This window comes from Typopeltis vanoorti, chromosome 10 (assembly GCF_054136105.1).
Source record: "Typopeltis vanoorti isolate ZY-2024b chromosome 10, IOZ_Tvanoo_1.0, whole genome shotgun sequence".
In the NCBI taxonomy this organism is placed as follows: domain Eukaryota; kingdom Metazoa; phylum Arthropoda; class Arachnida; order Uropygi; family Thelyphonidae; genus Typopeltis; species Typopeltis vanoorti.
Window position 1 is genome coordinate 88,562,407 of NC_143558.1, and position 20,814 is coordinate 88,583,220.

The 20,814-nt window shown below is 34.4% G+C and overlaps 1 protein-coding gene across 1 annotated transcript in view; it reads right to left on the reverse strand.

Annotated features, from left to right (window-relative positions):
• Positions 1 to 20,814, reverse strand: part of LOC150102573 (chromatin-remodeling ATPase INO80-like) — a 215,959-nt gene that overhangs the window by 96,262 nt on the left and 98,883 nt on the right. Inside the window, exon 5 of the mRNA XM_090398709.1 lies at positions 17,600 to 17,731. Within this exon, the coding sequence (XP_090254835.1) occupies positions 17,600 to 17,731 (132 nt within the window). The remainder of the gene's footprint in view (positions 1 to 17,599; positions 17,732 to 20,814) is intronic.

Consider the following 20,814-nt stretch of genomic DNA (forward strand, 5'->3'; position numbering starts at 1 on the left):
GGTAGTCTTGCACTTTATGTATGAAGTGATTGAAAAACCAAATGTCACTTGTAAACCAGGCATTCCTTGAGTTGGAATAGATGATGGGCAACTGGTTCTTTGAAGAACAAGGCTTTCGTGCTCTTCTGATACCATCGGCATTAGCACAAAGTAGGGCTGAAATGCACTCCTTGTTTAATTTGCAGCCATGCATGATAATCTCATGTTTGTTTGCGAGGGTATTTTCAGGAACAGCACGATAGAACAGGCCAGTCTCATCTGCATGGCAAACCTGAGACAAAATAAGACCCTCAGATTCAATGACTGCATTGATGTATTTTCTGAAGGGCTCAACTTGTTCAATATCGGCACTCAGTGCTTCACCATGTTTGCCTGTCTGTAATGCCATGGTGTTTACGAAAACGCCAAAGCCACCCATCACTTGCCTGGAATTGTATGCCCATGTGTTGTGCCAGTTTTTCAGCACCCGATCTTAGTTCAACACCACTACCATTAGACTGCTGTTGAACGAACCTCTTGTAAACTCTTCTTCTAACTTCTTATGCTTGCCCACCTTCACGTTTCTTATTCACCACAGTGAAACCACTTTTGGAGCTCTCAATGCCATATTTTAGCAAAAACTGAATTAGTTTGTCATTTTTTGCATATGTCCCAAAACTGTTTGCTATTTCACTCTATAAAGTTCACAAACACGAGCAACAGATGCACCCCTTTCCAAATTAATTATTAACTCAAGTTTCTGTGTTATCGTCAAGTTTACTCATCTTCATAATGATAAAAAGTTATTTTTGACCAAAGGAACTATGGGAGAGATTGAATTCAATTTGAGTTTATATAGGTCAAATTTATTTGAAACTAAGTAAGAAAATACTGACAAGTTTCGCCAACTTAGGAGTTTGGCTTCTTCGGGGTAAAAATAGATGTAAAACAACTTAAATGCTAAAACTGTTCACTAAAACTATTAATGAAGAAAGAACCGAATACAATTGTATTTTTTACAAAAAAAAGAAGAACGTGTACATCACACGCATGGAGCGTTTATGATCTCACTTGTTATGAAGGAACATTCTGTAATTAGCAGCAAGATTTAATTCTGGCATGCTTAAAGATCTTATGAGGGTCTTCCAAATATCAGGTAGAATTAATCCTTGGTTTCTATTTAAGTTATGTTTAGAACGGATCACTGTTATGGCTTTTTTTTTATGACTCGTGAGCAGAAATCCTCCTCTAAGTAGTGCATGGAGCTTTTGTCCCATTCCATGGTATGGTTTGTCTGGAGAAATGAAATGCTAACCCTGAGTTGTCTTCTCTATTATTGTTTACGTCTCCATGTTCCTTTTATCTGATTTCAAAACTTCTAGAGGTCTGACCAATATAGTTTAATCTGCACGAACAGGGGATATTGTAGATTCCGTCATATTTGAAGAAAGGATAACTGTCTTTTGGAGATCTTAAGAATTGGCGTATGGTCTTTGAAGGTTTAAAAGCAACTCGTATTCCATGTGGCTTGAGGAGTGTAGCAATCTTATTGGAAACTGTCCCCGTATACAGAATCATGATAGTGGAATTATAATGTATTTCTTCAGACTGTCGTTGGGGGGGGGGGGGGGTCACGGAAAAGTATCTGGTGGATCAATTTTCTTGGGCAACCACTGTTTATAAGGTTTCTTGATATCAGGGATAGTTCATCTTTGAGGTCTTTATCTTCTGCAGTGATGAGAGAGGCTCTAATTTTCAGCATGTGTACGATGCTTAGTTTCTGAGAAATGTGGTGTGAAGAAATGAAGTGCTAGTATCTACCTGTGTTGGTTGGTTTGCGATAGACGGCAAAGCTGATGCATCCATCCATTTGTTTCTTAATTAAAGTGTCCAGAAATGGTAATTTTTTTTTTTTCTTTCTCAAGTTCTAATGTGAATTTAATTTTGTGATGGAAGGAGTTGATCTTGGTAAGAAAATCAAACAGATCCTTTTCTGCATTTTTCCATACAATTAAATGTCATTCACATATCTCCACCACACTGTGGGTTTAGGGTCTAGTTGAGATAAAATTTCACTTTCAAGTTTCTCCATAAAGAGATCCGCACAGGGTGAAAGAGGGCTGCCCATTGCAAGACCTGTTAATTGTTGGTAAATCATTTTATTCCATAGGAAGAAATTAGATTTTAAGCAATGATGGCCAACAGACTTAAAATGAAGATTAAAGTCAATGAATCCACTAACGCCGAGACTATATGGCTCTCGAGGTCACAAAAATGGAATACCGCTACACACTATAGTTGATGTAATTAATTCTCCCACTTATTTATTATCGAAACACCTAGCAGGTCTCCAAAAGGCACACATCCGTAATTCAGATACCTACATAAGAAATTCACAACATTTCGTTGAAAAATTAAGTAACGTCTCGATCTCCAATACAGACCTCTTGCAAGCCTGGATGTTGCATCATTATTTACAAATATTCCAGTAGATAAAGTAATCAGCATTTTGAGAAACCTCTTCCTTTAAGACATTACTTCTCTTTTCCATCATTGCTTAAAATCTAATTTCTTCCTATGGAATAAAATGATTTACCAACAATTAACAGGCCTTGCAATGGGCAGCCCTCTTTCACCCCCCTTGTGCGGATCTCTTTATGGAGAAACTCGAAAGTGAAATATTATCTCAACTAGACCCTAAACCCACAGTGTGGTGGAGATATGTGGATGACATTTTCATTGTATGGAAAAACACAGAAAAGGATCTGTTTGATTTTCTTACCAAGATCAACTCCTTCCATCACAAAATTAAATTCACATTAGAACTTGAGAAAGAAAAAAAAAAAAATTACCATTTCTGGACACTTTAATTAAGAAACAAATGGATGCATCAGCCTTACAGTCTATCGCAAACCAACCAACACAGGTCGATACTCTCACTTCACTTCTTCACACATTTCTCAGAAACTAAGCATCGTACACATGCTAAAAAAATAGAGCCTCTCTCATCACTACAGAAGATAAAGACCTCAAAGATGAACTATCCCTGATATCAAAAAAACTTTATAAAAAATGGTTGCCCAAGAAAATTGATCCACAAGATACTTTTCTGTGACCCCCCACACACACAACAACAACAGTCTGAAGAAATACATTATAATTCCACTATCGCGATTTGTATACGGGGACAGTTTCCAATAAGATTGCTATACTCCTCAAGCCACATGGAATACGAGTGGCTTCTAAACTTTCAAAGACCATAGGCCAATTCTTAAGATCTCCGAAAAACGGTCATCCTTTTTTCAAATATGACGGAGTCTACAATATCCCCTGTTTGTGTGGATTAAACTATATTGGTCAGACCTCTAGAAGTTTTGAAATCAGATAAAAGGAACATGTAGGAGACGTAAACAATAACAGGGGTTAGCATTTCATTTCTCCAGGACAAATCATACCATAGAATGGGACAAAAGTTCCATGCCCTCTTAGAGGAGGTTTCCACTCCCGAATCATAAAAGAAGCCATAACAGTGATCCATAACCATTCTAAACATAACTTAAATAGAAACTAAGGATTAATTCTGCCTGATATTTGGAAGACCCTCATAAGATCTTTAAGCATGCCAGAATTAAATCTTGCTAATTACAGAATGTTCCTACATAACAAGTGAGATCATATACGCTCCATGCGTGTGATGTACGCATTCTTCTGTTTTTTGTAAAAAATACAATTGTATTCGGTTCTTTCTTCATTAATAGTTTTAGCGAACAGTTTTAGCATTTAAGTTGTTTTACATCTATTTTTACTCTGAACAAGCTAAGTTGGCAAAACTTGTCGGTATTTTCTTACTTAGTTTCAAATAAATTTGACCTATATAAACCCAAATCGAAGTTCACTTGCTTTCTTTTAGCCCTAGACATTAACGGATAGAAATAATGATTAATAATGGTTTAACTAAAAATTACTCCAGTAACAGCCTAAACACCACGTGTTTTGCACTGCAATGCTACTGACACTGATATTGAACCAAAGCACAAGCACGAACTATTACGAGTATGCACAAAATATCATGGATATACGCGAATGTATCCAAAGATCAACTTATAAACACTGCCGATCGCTTCCGATTAACAATCTTTTTTTTTTTTTTATTAATTATTTCATTATCTGTATTTATCTGTCAAATTATGTCCATTGAATCAGGGTCCGTTAAATTGATTAGTTTTAATAATAGTCAATTTGAACTGTAATGTTGTTATTACTACACCTCCAAACCAAAAAATTAGAATAATCAAAGAAAAAGTGTTGAATGATTTACACAATTTAATTTATCGCTTAGAAAATAATTATTACCAAATACAAATTAGCATAATCTAAATCTATGTACCTTGCATATATAACCATGTAAACACATAAAAGTATAATATAAATTATAAGAAAATTATTATTTGAAAGCATTCACAAAATTAGAACAATTTTTAACATGGTCCAAAATATTAGAATATTCCAAATTTTTCTCAAGTGTGAGGAATCGTTTGCACATGGATTTCAGGTCACATCTTCATGGACATCTTGGGGATTGCTATGCATTTATTCCTAATTAACTCCATCTCTCACACATACACACAAAAAAAGTAAAGCCGTTTATAAAAAACCAAGTTTTAAAGCAACTGAAATGTCGGCACAACTACTTTTGAAAATCACCTGTACAATTTATAACTTATTATTTCTTTGGTATTTACAGTATCATTTCATGTTAATTTGTGAAACTTGTAACTTAACTTTCAGATTTTTTTTTTTTTCAGCCTTTGTGTAGCATCAAGCATGCACAAAGGCTAAAAATATCAAAAAGCTGTCACTTAGATATGAAAAATGCTAGAGAGAGAAAACTAAAAAAAGGATACAGGTGATTTTCAAAACTACTTTTGAAAATCACCTGTACAATTTTATAACTTATTATTTCTTTGGTATTTACAGTATCATTTCATGTTAATTTGTGAAACTTGTAACTTAACTTTCAGATTTTTTTTTTTTTCAGCCTTTGTGTAGCATCAAGCATGCACAAAGGCTAAAAATATCAAAAAGCTGTCACTTAGATATGAAAAATGCTAGAGAGAGAAAACTAAAAAAAGGAAAAACAAGCAATAATGGATTCATATGGCGAATTAAACTTTTTTTTTACAATCAACAAAGAAATACTAACTGAACAAGAAAGAAAACAGAATGTAAGTAATTCATAATTCAGTGAAAGTAATTACATATTCTTTAGTTGCAAACAGAACAATGTTTATTTAAGCAACTTAACAGAGAACTTTTTTTTTAAGCAAAAGGAGTTGTGGCAATTCTATGAGGAGGAATAATTTTTATTTTTGGAATAACATTCTCATGAAAGTTCTTTCACAAAATATGTCATCAAATTAGAAGCAGGAAATCGGTCACGTCCTGTTTCTAGAAAGTATCCTAAATAACATTCACCACATAAGAAATTTATATGTATGATGACATATCTTTTGAGAAAAAAAAAAGTTTTTTCTTCAGTTACATGCTGTGGATTAAAAGGACTTCAGGTCTGAGATTAATATGATTTCTGGGTGATAGATTAAATGAATAGATATCAAAATAGACATAAGAAAAGAGTGTCATTAAGATCCACTTTATTTTACATCAACATATGATATCTTTGAGCTTTTGGTGGAATGATGTTCGTAATGGTGGATGAAACCACTGCTTATATGTACAGCTGATGAGGATGATTAGATAAAAAGATAGCTCAAATGTTTATATCACTGTAATTATCAGACTGACCTGTGTCAGTGAGAGAAGTTTTTTTTTTTTAATTATTTTATGGCACATCAAACTTTAATGTCAATAAATAAAAAATCTCAGTGATGAAATTTAATCAGTCACTTAATAAAATTTTTAAAGCTAGCAATGGCAATAACTGTTTTCAAAATGTAGAGACCTTGCTTAACATGATTAATTAATCGGTTGATTAATGCATGACAAGCAAAATTGCATTAAGCAAAGGCAATAAACAATAGGAATAATTATAATTCATTCATCAGTTAGCATAATTTTGAAAAGTATATAGCTTATAGTATAAGCTATATTAGAGGATAAAGTCATCAAAGTTAACAAAAATCAATTGTTTAAATTTTTATTTAATGTCTAAACCTTTGATTGAGCTACCTTTATAAAAAAAAAAAAAAAAATTAAGTAAAGATGTTGTCATGCAATTTGTGATAGCTTGCGATCGCTTTATCGAGATTCCAGAGACTTTGAGGTTCATTCCATATCAGGATCATCAGCAAACAAAATTTCCCTAATGTACTCAAAGTGACTGAAAACTAGCTCAAGTTATTTTGCAGTTAGCTTCTTAGTAGTAACATTCTCTTGTTCGCACTCGTTATCGTCTTCATATGCACGCTATTCTTCTAGTTTGAAGGAGACCATTCTCGCTTAACTGTTCTGAATGGAAATCAAGCAAGTTTCTTACATCTTCATTATCATTATGCATATCAAGGATTTAGGCCTAGCATGGCCTGTTCCGGCCTTATTAGTCATCGTTGAATTGTTTAAGAGGACGTCCTGGCTTTCTTTTTCCTAATGGCTTGTTTTGGTAATCTTTCTGTTTTCATTCTTTGAACATGTTCCATCCATTTGTTTACATTTTTTAATTTTTTCTATTACTGGTTCTTGGTTTATTCTTTCATAATTTCTTTGTTTCTTTTTGATCAAATAGGGTACACTTTGCAGTTTTTCTCATAAACTTCATTTCTGCTGTTGTTAATCTTTGTCTTTTTTGTTTTATTGTCCAGATTTCACTTTCATACAATAACACTGGTAGGGCTAATGTATACTTTTAGTCTGGTTTGTTTTTGAACTAGGTTTGGTTTAAATACAGAGTTAATTACACCTATAATTTTTAAATATTTTGCAATTTTTACGTTTATATCTTTTTCATATGTGATCATACATCCTAGGTAGTTAAATGAATTCACCTCTTCTAAGATCTTGTTATCTATTACTATTTTAGTTCTTACTGGATCTTGTCCTTTAAAGGCCATAGTTTTTGGATTTTTCTGTTGATATTATCATACAATAATCTTTAGCTATCTCATTTAGTTCTAAAATAGCTTTCTGTAAGTTATCTTCAGAATTTGTAATTATTATCTGTTCATCGGCAAAAAGGAGTGTTTAAGTTCACTGCAGGAGAAAGTTTAATACCTTGATGTCAATTTTTATTCCATTTTATATTATTTCATTTAAATAAATATTAAAAAGAGTTGCTGAGAGGGGACATCCCTGTCGGACCCCTTGGTTTATCTCTCTCGTATATGATAGCTCATGATTTAATCTTATTTGTATTTGATTATTTTCATATATACTTGCGATAGCTTTTAGGATATTATTTGATATTTGTCTTTCTTTCTTTTAATATGTTAAATAATATGTTTCTTTTAACTTTGTCAAATGATTTTTCAAAGACAATAAGTCAAAGTCAAGACTCAAAGAGTCTTTCTTTGAGACTTGTTCCTGCGTATTGATATAGTTCTGAACCTAGCTTATCTTCTCCAGGTGATTTTCCGTTTCTTGTTTCTTTCAGGCTGATTTCTAATTCTTCTTTAGTTATTTCATTTTCATTTTCGTTAATTGTTTGCCAATTGTCTTTTTTAAAATATCTGTCTGTCCACAATTCTGAGCAGTAATTTAAAAATTCTTCTAATTTCAATTTGGTGTTTAATTTTATGTTTTCTTTGGTATCTGCATTTAAGTGTTTCAAAATCTTATATACATTGGGTCTTATTTTATATAAATCATGTTCTAAATCAGAAACAAATCTGTTCCATTATTCTCCGTCTTTTTCTGACTTCTCTTTTAGCTACGACTCTTATTCTTTTATATTCTATTTCATCTTCTAATCTTTTACTGCTTAACCATTTATGATAGGCTTCTTTTTTCTTTTTGATTATTGCTTTGATTGTATCATCCCAGATCTTCAGTTTTTTCCTTTTATTGAATTTTTCAGTCTCTCCTAAGCTTTCATTTGCCGCTGCATTTAGTATCGTTTTTTATATTAAGCCATTCTATTTCTATTTCTTCATTTTGTTTTATTTTATCTAGATATTGTTTAATTCTTTGTTCATATAGCCATTGTACATTTGTGTCATTTCAATAGTCTAGTTCATAGGTTTGCCAAACTTTTTCGGGCCACCGCCAACTTTGCAAGACATAAATTTTGTAACGCTCCACATTATAACAGTTTGAATAAAACCATTTTTCAAATATTTGAGACTGAATAAAACCATATTTCAAATACTCAATACTGTACTGTCAACATTTCTTCTTATATTCAGACATAATGAAGTAATAAAATTTGCAAAAATATTCACAAAATAAAAGATTTAATTTACACTTTGTATGACTCCACTTATCTATCACACTTTCGACTCATGATTGTTGGCAAAGCACACAAAAAATAATGAAACTTATTCCTAAACCACTGGAATTTATAGATTTGAAATCTAGCCCGAATCGACTTGCATGCATCGACTTGTTTGCAATACCATCGTACTCATGCTTTGAACAAGTCACTGCAAGCACCCATATTTCTGTCAAAGCATGCTGAATTGAGTGAATTATCTACGTAACAGTTGACCAACATACTAGTTAAGACTCGTCTGCTGCGTGGATAGACTAAAGCCTGTATGGCACGATAAATTTTTACAATAACAAAAAATGAATAAATTTTTTAAGTATATAAAAAAATAGAAGTTAAAATATCCTGTATGACACGTTCAATTTTTTCATTGACATAGAAAATTGACATCTATTTCTATCTGACATGGTAAATTTTCAAATGATTAAATAATTGAAACACAAAATTGATAAAAAAATTATCGTGTAAGACGGGCATAAGATGAATTAAAATTCAATATTTAAATTTTAAATGATTATCTAATCGCAAAATCACGAAAATAATTAATTTTTAAATATATATTAATTTCTTCTATAAAGAGCCACCGACCCCTAGACCACCTGAACACCCCCAAATGCTTCTGATCCCACTATAGCCCCCTCCCCCTCCCCCAGAAGGCTTCAGTGCCCACTGCGAGGGTGCTAGTGCCCACTATGGGAACCTATGGTCTAGTTTTATAAACAAATGTTTCAAATTTTCTTTCTGTTCTTGTTACTTGTAGCCATTTATGTGGTAATCTTAATTTTATTTTAACAAGGAAGTGGTTACTGCTTATTTCATATCCTCTGTGAACTCTAACATCTAGTGAAAATTTTGATGTATTTTCATTTAATATAAAATAATCTAATATTGATTCCAATCCTCTTCATCATCATGTTCATTATCCAGTTCATTAAATCCAAGTTCTTTTCCAATTGTGCTGATTTCTTCAGTAATGTTAGATCTTGGATTATGCAGACAATCAAATAACATAGGCTTGAGTTTAAAGTTGCCTTCTGCATTGCCTCCTAATAAAAGCATAAGACAATCTTCAGATACTTTGTATCCTGGTTGAAATACTTCAGTTTAACTAGGAAAGTTTTTGTTGGCATACGCTTACAAAAGAAACCAATTTTGTCAACATTGAATATTTACCAATTTTCAGAATCATCCTCCTGATTATACTTTGCAATTCTTCAGGAAATTTGGCTGCAGAATCTTTATCAGCACTAGCAGAGTCCTCAGTTATTCTTACATTATGCAGTCCAGTTCTATTTTTAAAATGGTCAAATGATCCTAAACTCACAGTAAAGCTTTCGCATTCCTCTTGAAATTTGGTCTCCTTCAATGAGGTAAAAATATTAAGACCTTTTGCCTGAATATTCCCTGTACTAAGAGGTATTCTTTTTTGGCAGAGTGATAGAAGACGCTCCATCTCTATCATTAAATGGCTTCTATTATATCAGGTGATCTTTTTTCTTAAAGAAGCAGTAGCAACTTTTACTTGGTCTTTGTATTCTATGCTCTTATTTAATATATCAAACTGTTGACTCACTGTATTCCAGGTCTCACACAATCATTGCATTACTAGCGCTACTTTCATGTCTCTTAATGACTTCTAGCTTTTCTGCTCGTAGCAGAATGGCGACAAAAAATTTCACCTAACAAAAAAAAATCATGTTAACTGATTAATCACTTGCTTAAAGCAGGAAATAATATCATTTCACTCAATTGCACTAACTGATTATCGTGCATATCGAATGTATAAGTGAGGTTCTTCTGTACTATAGTTGTACAATAGGATATACAGTATGTATGGCTTATCATGTAGTAATTTATTCTTGTGTGTGTGTGTGTGTGTGTGTGTGTGTGTGTGTGTGTGTGTGTGTGTGTGTGTGTGTGTGTGTGTATATATATATATATTGATTGTTTTTTGTTTTTGTTTTTTTTCATTAGAGACTTGGATCTTTTCCTTTGTAGTTATTTTTTATTATTTTGGAATCAATGCACAATCAAGGATATGAATTTGTTCATTATTATTATTACTACAATCCGATCTCCAACAAGTCAAAACACAAAGAATGAGAGGTCCCACTACGACACACACAAAACTGTTGCATATACACTGTTCCTGAACTGATTCACTGTTTTCAAACTTGCATTCTCAAGCAAAGCATTCCACTCAATAGTTGGTAACTCGCAAATGTCTATGCTCATAGAGGGATTCAAACATGAAACCTATTGGACTATGTTAAATCACTCAACCAATATGCCAAAAAATTAATATATATATCATCATAACCATCAAATTTCTGACATGTACCCTCAAGTGATGTAGAGAGTGATGTAGAAGATATGATATTACTACATGAAAAACTTACATCACTAACTTTCTATCTAAATAGGAAAATTGTGTGAGGAGAACCTCGATCAATTTTCTTCCAAATCGATCTGTTAACCGTCAAGACTCCAAAATTATCAGATTTTACATTTCTGTCTTCTAAGACACTTTTTACTGCATCAATCCAACTATATCGTGGTCTTCCTCTGGGTTTTTTTTCCCTACCAACCTGGCAGAGAACACTTCTTTTGCTAATCTTTCCTCTCCCATTCTGTTTGTGACCATACCACCTGAGATTAGCTCCGCTAACACATTCCTAGATGCTAATAATACCAAGTTCTTTCCTAATATACTCGTTTTTAATATGATATTGCCACTGATGCCTTCTGTTCATGCCCCCCCCCCCAATCTTTCTCAGGATTCTCATATCTGTGGTCTTTAGACTTTGGTCAAGTGTTTTACTTCTAACCCAGCTCTCAGATCCATAAGTTAAAATTGGTTTGAACACTATCTTGTATATAGCTAATTTAGGGTTTTGACTGATTTCTCTTATTCCATATAAATTTATTCAGTTGACTTCCTACCATACCAGCTTTGTTGATTCTGTGCCAGCCTGGCTGGCCGAGTGATCAGTGTATCCGCTCTCCAGCAAAAAGGCTACAGGTTCGAATCCCACCGTGGGCACGGATGTTTGCGATTGTCTGTAAAAATACCAGTGGTGGTGGGAAGTAGATGGCATTGGTAATTGGTAACGGTAATTGCAGTTTGTTGTAGTTGGCAGAGAGAGAGTTGTAGAGTAGGTACCCTCCCTCGACGAGTCTTTGGACTCCCTAGAGGTGTCACGTAATAATAATAGTAATACTAATAATTTCCGTATTTAATTTATCATCTTCACAAAAAATCATGCCTAAGTAGCTGAAATGTTTTACTTGTTCTATCAGTTCTCCATTCACAATGTAGTTGCCATTTTCAATGCTTCTGGCTATTTTCACCATCTTTGTCTTGTTATTGCTGACCTTCATACCATATTTATTACCACAGTTATTCAATTCAGTCAAGAAATATATATACCCAAAATGTGTCAACAAATAATTCTGTAAAGTAAAAAAAGAAGAATATGACCAACTTGGGGATCTAATAACATCAGTTAAAAATAATTTCATCCCTAATAACAGCAAATGTGAATAAAGCATGTAGCTTGGACAGGATAAGAAAACTGAAGGAGAACAAAAAACATTTGTATATATAAAAGGTAACGGTGAGACTGAAGATATTCTTCTGAAAACAGCAAGTAGATTGCATGGTTATAGAATCTGTGATTAAATCTCACATTTGAAATTCTGACTGAACTGATTTTCAGGTTGTTGCTATGTGGAGTACAACAAACTGTATTAAGTCCAGCCAGCATGTAGAAATTAAATCCCCTGCATATACTGTCATGATGGAGGACCTGTTTAGTAGCCCTGGATATATTCTCAGTCAGCACCAATCAGACCACTAGACTGATTGAAACCGAGTTAAAAAATTCCTGAAAATTTAGCAATGAGCTATCTCCAGGATGCCACTGGATATAACTATCCTATATGCTTATGAGCAAACTTGATCGCCAGTCATGAAGTAAAGCCTTTATTTAGTTCTACCCGTAAAAATTTGGCTACTAGTTGCCATGAAATAGGAGTTTCAAGCATAACCACTGTTCTCTTGGGACAGCAACCCATAATAAAAAATATATATATTATGGGAAGAAAGTGTACTTTACATTATGGGATACAGAGGCAACTGATATACAGTCAATAGCTTCTATAGATACAAGTATACTAATTATAAAAATACTTCAAACACAAACTCTGTGTGCTTACACTTGGGTAAAGGATTAAACAAGATTATAATTTCTTGGCAAGGATAATTTACTTAATGAACACATGTAAAAACTTTAAACAGCTATCTGATTTAGAGTATTTTAATAATAAGGTGATACACCTGGGATGCTTTAGAGTCAAAGCTGTATAACTGAGAGGAGACCTCCATACAGCCTTTAAAGGAATGCGGAGAACCGACCAGGGCTTATGACCTAATGTCCAATCCTCACCTTCTCGTGGTGCACCCTGTTGGGTATCTACTTTGATACTGAACGAACGAGGATGGACTGGCAATTTGGGATTTAGCCGACCAAATTGTATTCTTATTGGTTAAACCAAAATAAAAAATGATGGTACAACATGACAAAATTTCATGCCGGCTGGGGCGTCGCCCGGTTAAACAAGCCCTCCATTGTTTTCGCCAGGGAACCAGGGCAAACAGCGAAAAGTCAGCTACTGGAACAAATCTAAAAGCACACCTCAACTCAACATCACCAGAGTTAAAGATCGGTACTACCAACATAAGAAGCCTGAATTGCAAAGAAATGGAGCTAGCTGAGGAATTAGATAAGTACCAGATCGACATAATAGGGGTGACTGAAACAAAAAAGACCAAAACTGGTGAGATCTTTCTGAGCAATAAATACAAAATGTTATAAATATTCAGGCAATGACAATCAAGGAAAAGAAGGAGTAGCCATAGTATTCAACACAAAATAAGATGCTAATCTTCTTGAATGGCACTCAGTCTCAAGTAGAGTAATGTGGGCAAATATGAGAATGGGGAACTGGACAATGAGACTTATTTGTGCCTATGGTCCCACAGAAGGTTCTACTGAGGTAGAAGTGGAGGAATTTTTTGAGGCTTTAGAAAAAGCAACTGACACAATGAAAAAGGAAAAGTTGGTTCTTGTTGGGGATCTAAATAGTAGAGTAGGAAATGATTGTGAGACATACAAAAATATTTTGGGAAAATTTGGAGAAAAGAGCAAAGCTAATAACAATGGCAAATATCTGTTGGATTTCTGCTGAGGACATGGACTGGTTATTACTAACACCATGTTCCAACATAAAAATCTGCACAAATTCACATGGAGAGAAGAGGCAAGGAATAAGAAAAGTCTCATTGACTATGTTATTGTTGATAGTGATGTTTTCTCCCTGGTGCAGGACACCAGAGTGTACAGAGGATTTGAAATTGGAAGGGATCACTATTTAGTCTTGAGCATGATAAAATTGAATTTCATATTGAAAAGAATTACATGTAAGAAAGTGTTAAGGCAAATAAAAGTTGAGCAGCTCTCAGATGTGAACTGTAGACTAAAATACACAAAGATTATTGAAGAAAAAATGAAAGAGTTTGAGAACAGGAATCAGACCTTGGAGATTCAGTGGCAAGCCTTGAAGAAAGCCCTGATTGACTCAGCTAGAGAGGCATGTGGTGAAGCTGTCTGCAAGGATAGAAAAATCAGAACTCCATGGTGGACACAGGAAGTTAAAAAGGCAGTGAAGGAAAAGAAGAAAGCATATCAAAAGTTCCTGGCAAATAAGTCAGCTTGTGCTCTTAGAGAATACAGAGACAAATGCAAGAATGCTAAACACTGTGTAAAACTAGCTAAACTAAAGTCATGGGAGGACTTTGGCAAGAATATAGAAAATAAATATCAAGAAGGTGGCAAATTATTCTGGAGGTTGTTGAAGAAGCTTAGGAATGGAGGAAAGAGTGCTGTAAAAGGAGTTAGAGATGATAAAGGCGACATGAAAATGGAAGAATAGGATATCCTTGAAGTATGGAGTAATTACTTTGAAAAACTGCTAAATGAAAGAAGCAGTGATGACAGCACAGTGGTAAAAAACACTGAACAGACATGCAGTCAGGAATACATATCCATACTTGAAGTAGAAAAAGCCATCAAAGGGTTAAAATGTGGAAAGGCTGCAGGAGTGGATAATATTCGACCAGAAATGCTGAAGTATGGTGGTATAAAAGTCTTACAGTGGCTGCACTGCATAGTTCAGAAAGCCTGGACAGAGGGACGAATTCTTGATGATTTTTGAATCGAACTCATATAGTACCCACATATAAAAAGGGAAATAAAACTGAATGTGAGAAATTACAGAGGTATTTCGCTATTGAGTGTTCCTGGCAATGTGCAAGTATACTTGAGAAACGGCTGAGAAGAATTGCGAAAGAAAAGCTTGGTGAAGAACAAGCTGGATTCAGGCCAAATAGAGGCTGTCAGGATCAGATCTTCACTTTACGACAAATAGTCGAGAAAGCATGGTAATATAGCAGATATGTATTTAAGTTTTGTCGATTTGGAAAAGGCATATGACAAGGTGCCAAGAGAGAAGCTATTCAGTACGCTAAAGTTATATGGTGTCAATGGGACATTATATCAAGCAATACTTAGTCTTTGAGTTTTAAGTCAGCAGTTAGAATTGAAGGAAGTACAGGAAGATGGTTTAATGTTAAATCTGGTATCAGACAAGGATGTACATTATCCCCTCTATTAATCATTATCTATATGGATCACATTATGAAGGAAAGTGGTATTAAACCTGATATCAAAATTGGAGATGTTAATGTCAGCTCTTTGCTTTATGCAGTTGATGTTATAATTCTAAATAAATCTGCTACAAGTCTGCAAGATTCTCTGACTAAATTGAATAACTGTTGTAATAGATATAGTATGAAGGTCAGCAATAAAAAGACAAAGACAATGAAAATAAGCAGAATCATTGAAAATGTCAACTGTGTTGTGAATGGAGAACCTGTGGAACAAGTGAAACATTTCAGCTACTTAGGCACGATTTTTAGTGAAGATAGTAAATTGAATATAGAAATAGACAACAGACTCAACAAAGCTGGTATGGTGGGAAGTCAATTGAATAAATTCATATGGAATAAGAGAGAAATTAGTCAGAACACTAAATTAGCTGTATACAAGACAGTGTTCAAACCAGTTTTAACTTATGGATCTGAGAGCTGGATCAGAAGTAAAACACTTGACCAAAGCCTAGAGACCGCAGATATGAAAGTCCTGAGAAAGATTATATGCTTGAACAGATGGCATCAATGGCAATATCATATTAAAAACGAGGATATTAAGAAAGAACTTGACATTGTCAGCATCCAGGAATGCATTAGCAGAGCGAATCTCAGGTGGTATGGTCACTCAAATAGAATGGGAGAGGAAAGATTAGCAAAACAAGTGTTCTCTACCAGGTTGGCAGCAAAACGACCCAGAGGAAGACCAAGATATAGGTGGATTGATACGGTACAAAGTGCCTTTGACGATAGAAATATAAGATCTGATAATGTTGGAGTCTTGACAAGTAACAGACTGATTTGGAGGAAAATTGTAGATAGGAAGTTAGTAATGATGTAATTTTTTCATATAGTATTATGATATCCTGTAAACCCCTTGAGGGTACATGGCAGGAAATTAATGATGATGGTGATACACCTCTTGGCTAATTATATGCAGAAAAAGATATGAATTTAACTTTAATTTAATCTTGGTATGTTTCTCCTCCTACTAATGAGGCCTCAAAGGGAGAAATTTGACAAACTGGAAATACTGTGGATTTGTAATAAGGTTTATAAATGTTTATGCTCCATCCAATGGAACGGCTAGACAAAAATTCTTCCAGAAATTGCAGCTGCATTTATACGGTTTCCACTACATCATAGCTACTGGAATTGTACTGAAAACCCCACATTAAACAAAATAGGAGGACACTCCAGAAGTGGACATATGCACGGTTAAAAATATGTCTCGACAATGCTCAACTAGTATTTCCAGTCAATACCATCAATTGGAGGTACTTTCACATCAGAGATCCAATCTGTGACATTTGTTACCAATTGGAAAGAGCAGAACATGCATTCTACAGCTGCCCCTCTTTCCCTGCATATTTGGAACAGATTATGTAATGTGTTGGGCATTCCATTACTTACAACAGAACACTTTTTTTTCTTTTTTTCCCCCAGTACCCACCGCCTGTCAGCAATGGGAAGAGAATTTCGATTTTTATAATTAATGAATTAAAATATCATTTATGGAAGGCTAGGAAGAAATATGGATTTGAAAAAGCAGCAATATGACATAGAAATGCTTTATAATATTGTATTGTGCAAATTGTATTGTTCAGACAATTTTTGTATTTAGAAAAAAGCATTCTAAGAGATATGATATCAAATTTTTGGCTAGGTGGTGTAGACCACCCACTTTATGCAATATTCACCAGGAGGAGATAAAATTCTGTATTTCTACTATGAGAGGTTCTTTAAATGGTTCCATCCTCTTGGTTCAATGTGGTCTTATGGTCAATTGCAGGGATGACTAGAGAGCAATTCCAGGCAGAGAAGTCCACCTCAAGGCAGTTAATTCAAATAAGGCTAACCACCTGGATATCAGTCATCTTTGTGCTTTAATTTCAATTGGTATTTTGGTTGTTCATCTGCATGAGACTGATGAAAAAGGAAAACTGATAGACTAGCTACATGATGATATAAAAGAGCTAAGGCCTTTATCTCTCACACTATCTGTCTGTTTTTTCTTTCTCGGAATATTATCAGGCTCTCTTGCACTCTATACCAACTATTCTAGGCCTATGATGAGCATCTCTACTTTTTTGCCTCAATAAAGGTCAAAACTGTTCTGGGTAGTGACCCCTCCAATAATCAAACTGTAAATATCTAGTGCACACAAATACCATTGTTTTTTAAACCTTACGTATCTAATTTAAAAGAATTTGTCTTCAATACAATGTTGATAAATATATACAAAGCAATCTATGAAATGGTTTGAAAGTATACGTGAAATATTTATATAAATATATACAAATTAACTAGTAATTACTTTTTTAACCAAATATACACATTATTGGCATAATACAAACAAAATATATTAAATTATTAAAACATTTAAATTTTTAAAAAAAATATATATATACCTCTGGATTGCTTTCAAATTCTCCTTGTGCCGATTTTTTAAGTTTATGAAATTTTATCATTGTCTGCAGATCATCTTCAGTAATAGTATCATCGCTACCTTCACTTTCAGATGAGTCACTTACCAAAATATTCTGTGAAGTACAGAACAAAATATCTTTAACCAAAAATTCTATATTAACCACATTATTATTCTACATAGACTCCAATATTTTTATAAACATAAAACAAAGTTAATTATAAATGTAAAACACAATTTAATCTGATCTGCAAAGCTTAAAATGTGTTTCAAGGTTATTAAAACTTCAGAAAAAAAATAATAACAATGAAACTTATCCCTCTACTGAACATGCAATGTGTACCAGTTTTCTTTTATACAAAATGGTATGTTATTACAAATATTTATTTTTTATCAATGATTTTGATAGACAAAGTTGTGAGAAATGCATTAAAAATATAATAAAAACATATCCACAGTACAAAACATTTAACAAATTAGTGTGTAAACACAGATATTTTAGTCGGTGTCACACACATACTATCACTGCTGTAAGGGAATAATTAAAGGAAATTCAAATACAACAACATATATGGGCGATCTGAATAGTTCTTGGCCTGGCCCATAGATGGTGAAAATATTGCTTTTTTTTTTTCTCTAACATGGTAGATCTGTCATAAGCATCCATGTGAAACTGCAAGTTATTCTATCTAGTAGTTTGTTTTATACAACTGTGTGAAGCAAAAGTGTTGTCTTATACACTTTTGCTTCACACAGGTTATAATTCTTTGTAAAAGAAGGTTTAAATGCCAAAAGAAATTCATTCGAAGTTCATAAAAGTTTATGAGCACTCTTCTCCTTTGCTTTCGACAATTAAGAAATGGGCTGCTGAGTTTAAACATGGCCGTACTAGCCTTGATAAAAGACATTTTGAACATCCACATGAAGGATGTCGAAAAAGTGTACCAACACCGGAAATCATTGATCAAGTGCACAATATGGTATTGGATGACCGGCGAGTCAAAGTGTGTGAAATTGCTGAGACTATGGGCATTTCAAAAAAACGTGTAGGATATATTTTGCATGAAGAATTGCAAATGAAAAAGCTTTACATAAGATGGGTGCCGCACTTGCTCACAGCAGATCAAAAATGCGCTTGCATGAAAATCTCTGAACAGTGCTTGGAGCGTTTTAACAAGAATAAAACTGATTTTGTGCATCGATTTATTACTATGGATAAGACTTGGATTTACCATTACACACCAGAATCCAAACAGTGGACAGGAGCCGGTTGTTCAGAGCCAAAGAAGACAAAGTCTGTTCCATAAGCTGGAAATGTCATGGCATCAGTGTTTTCAGATGCTAAAGGCATTTTTTTTATTAGTTATCTTGAAAAGAGTAAAACAATAACCAATGAATATTATTCCGATCTTTTAACCAGACTAGACGAATAAATTCATGAGAAAAGACCCCGTTTGCAGAAGAAGAAAAAAATCATCTTTCATCAGGACAATGCACCTGCCCATGACAATGGGAATATTAAGGGATTTGCACTATGAATTGTTGGAACATCCACCCCATTCCCCAGATTTAGCTACCTCTGACTTGTACCTCTTCCCAAAACCAAAAATCTTCCTCGCTGGTCAGCATTTTTCTTCGAATCAATAGATGATTGCAGCTGTAGAGGGGTATTTTGCAGATCTTACTAAGAACCACTACAGGGATGGGATAATGGTACTAGGGCATCACTGGAATAAATGTATTGGTCTTAAGGGAGATTATGTTGAAAAATAAAAATAATTTTGAAATTATAAATTCATTTTTTCATTGTTAGGTCGAGAATTTTTCAGACAACCCTCATACATGGCTATGTTATCTTTTCATACATAAAAAAATACTTAACTACTTGATAATATATATTTTAATCATGTAGGTATTAAAAAATTTCTTTTGCATTATATCAAGAAATCACCAAAAAATTAAAAAAATTAATATCTTCTTGGAAATTATATGGAAATAATTTCTAGAAATCCAAAATCTTCACTCACACAGCACACACATTTCTTGGAAACTAGTCAACAGACACCCCAATGGGCAAGGTGCATCTTGCCTTGTAGTACAGCCGGTATAAACTGGAGGAATATGATGCATCCAAGTCAGTGCAACTGTGTCTCGGCGAAATGGCTGAAAGAAGGAAACTGACGGAATTTAAAAGAGGCATTATGCTAGGATGCCATGTTGCAGGTCTGTTCTATCTGTTCGAATTGTTGACAAATTGGGCCATTCCAGGTCAACAATCAGTGATATCATCTGACATGGAAGCGCAGAGCAACTACAAGGACTCCCTGTAGTAGGCAACTAACAATACTTATCAAATGTGGCCATAGGGTGCTACGAAGAATAATATGTAAAAACCGCCATTCATCTGCTGATGCGTTCAATAAGAGTTCAGGGCATAGACTGGAACACGAATCTGCAGAAAAACATTCAGAACTGAGGCTCACAATATGGGTTTCCAATGGTAGGATTGCAATAAGGTGAACTCCACATTACATGAACCAATGTGCAGCATCATCTTTAGTGGTGTAAAGATGAAGATGTACAGCAGGATGTGGAAGTTTGGAAAGCTGTGTTATGAAGCGATAAATCACACTATGACCTCTACTGAGCAGATGGATGTCCAGTGAATGTCTCTTACCCGAGTGCGTAACCCCAATTATGAACGTTGGAGGAGTTAGCATGATGGTATGTTCCTGCTCTTCTTGTTTGGTCTCAGATCTCTGTTTCCACAAACTCCGAGAGGTATCCGAGCATTGTCCAAAATGCTCAGATACCTCTGCTTCCTACTTCCTGTGGCATTTCTGTATAACTGTTCACTGTCTCTTTCGGAAAAACAATGCACCATATCATAAGGTTGCTGCTGAAACCGCATAGTTTGGACATGAACATCACCACACACGACTGGCCTCCATAAAGCTCTGATCCCTACTGAACATCTGTCTGAGGAATGGGAGTCAGGTGAGGTCAAGGGGGGCATCATTACATACCTACAGAAAGAATGGTCCAAAATCACGATTTAATGCTATCGTACGCTTGTGATAAGTATGCCCTGTAGGATTGCAGTGAAAGGAGTTTCAATATTTTATTCAAGTGGGCACCATAGCTGTTTGTTCCTCATGCTATGATGTGGTCCACTGAATTCTTTCCAAGAAGAGTGGG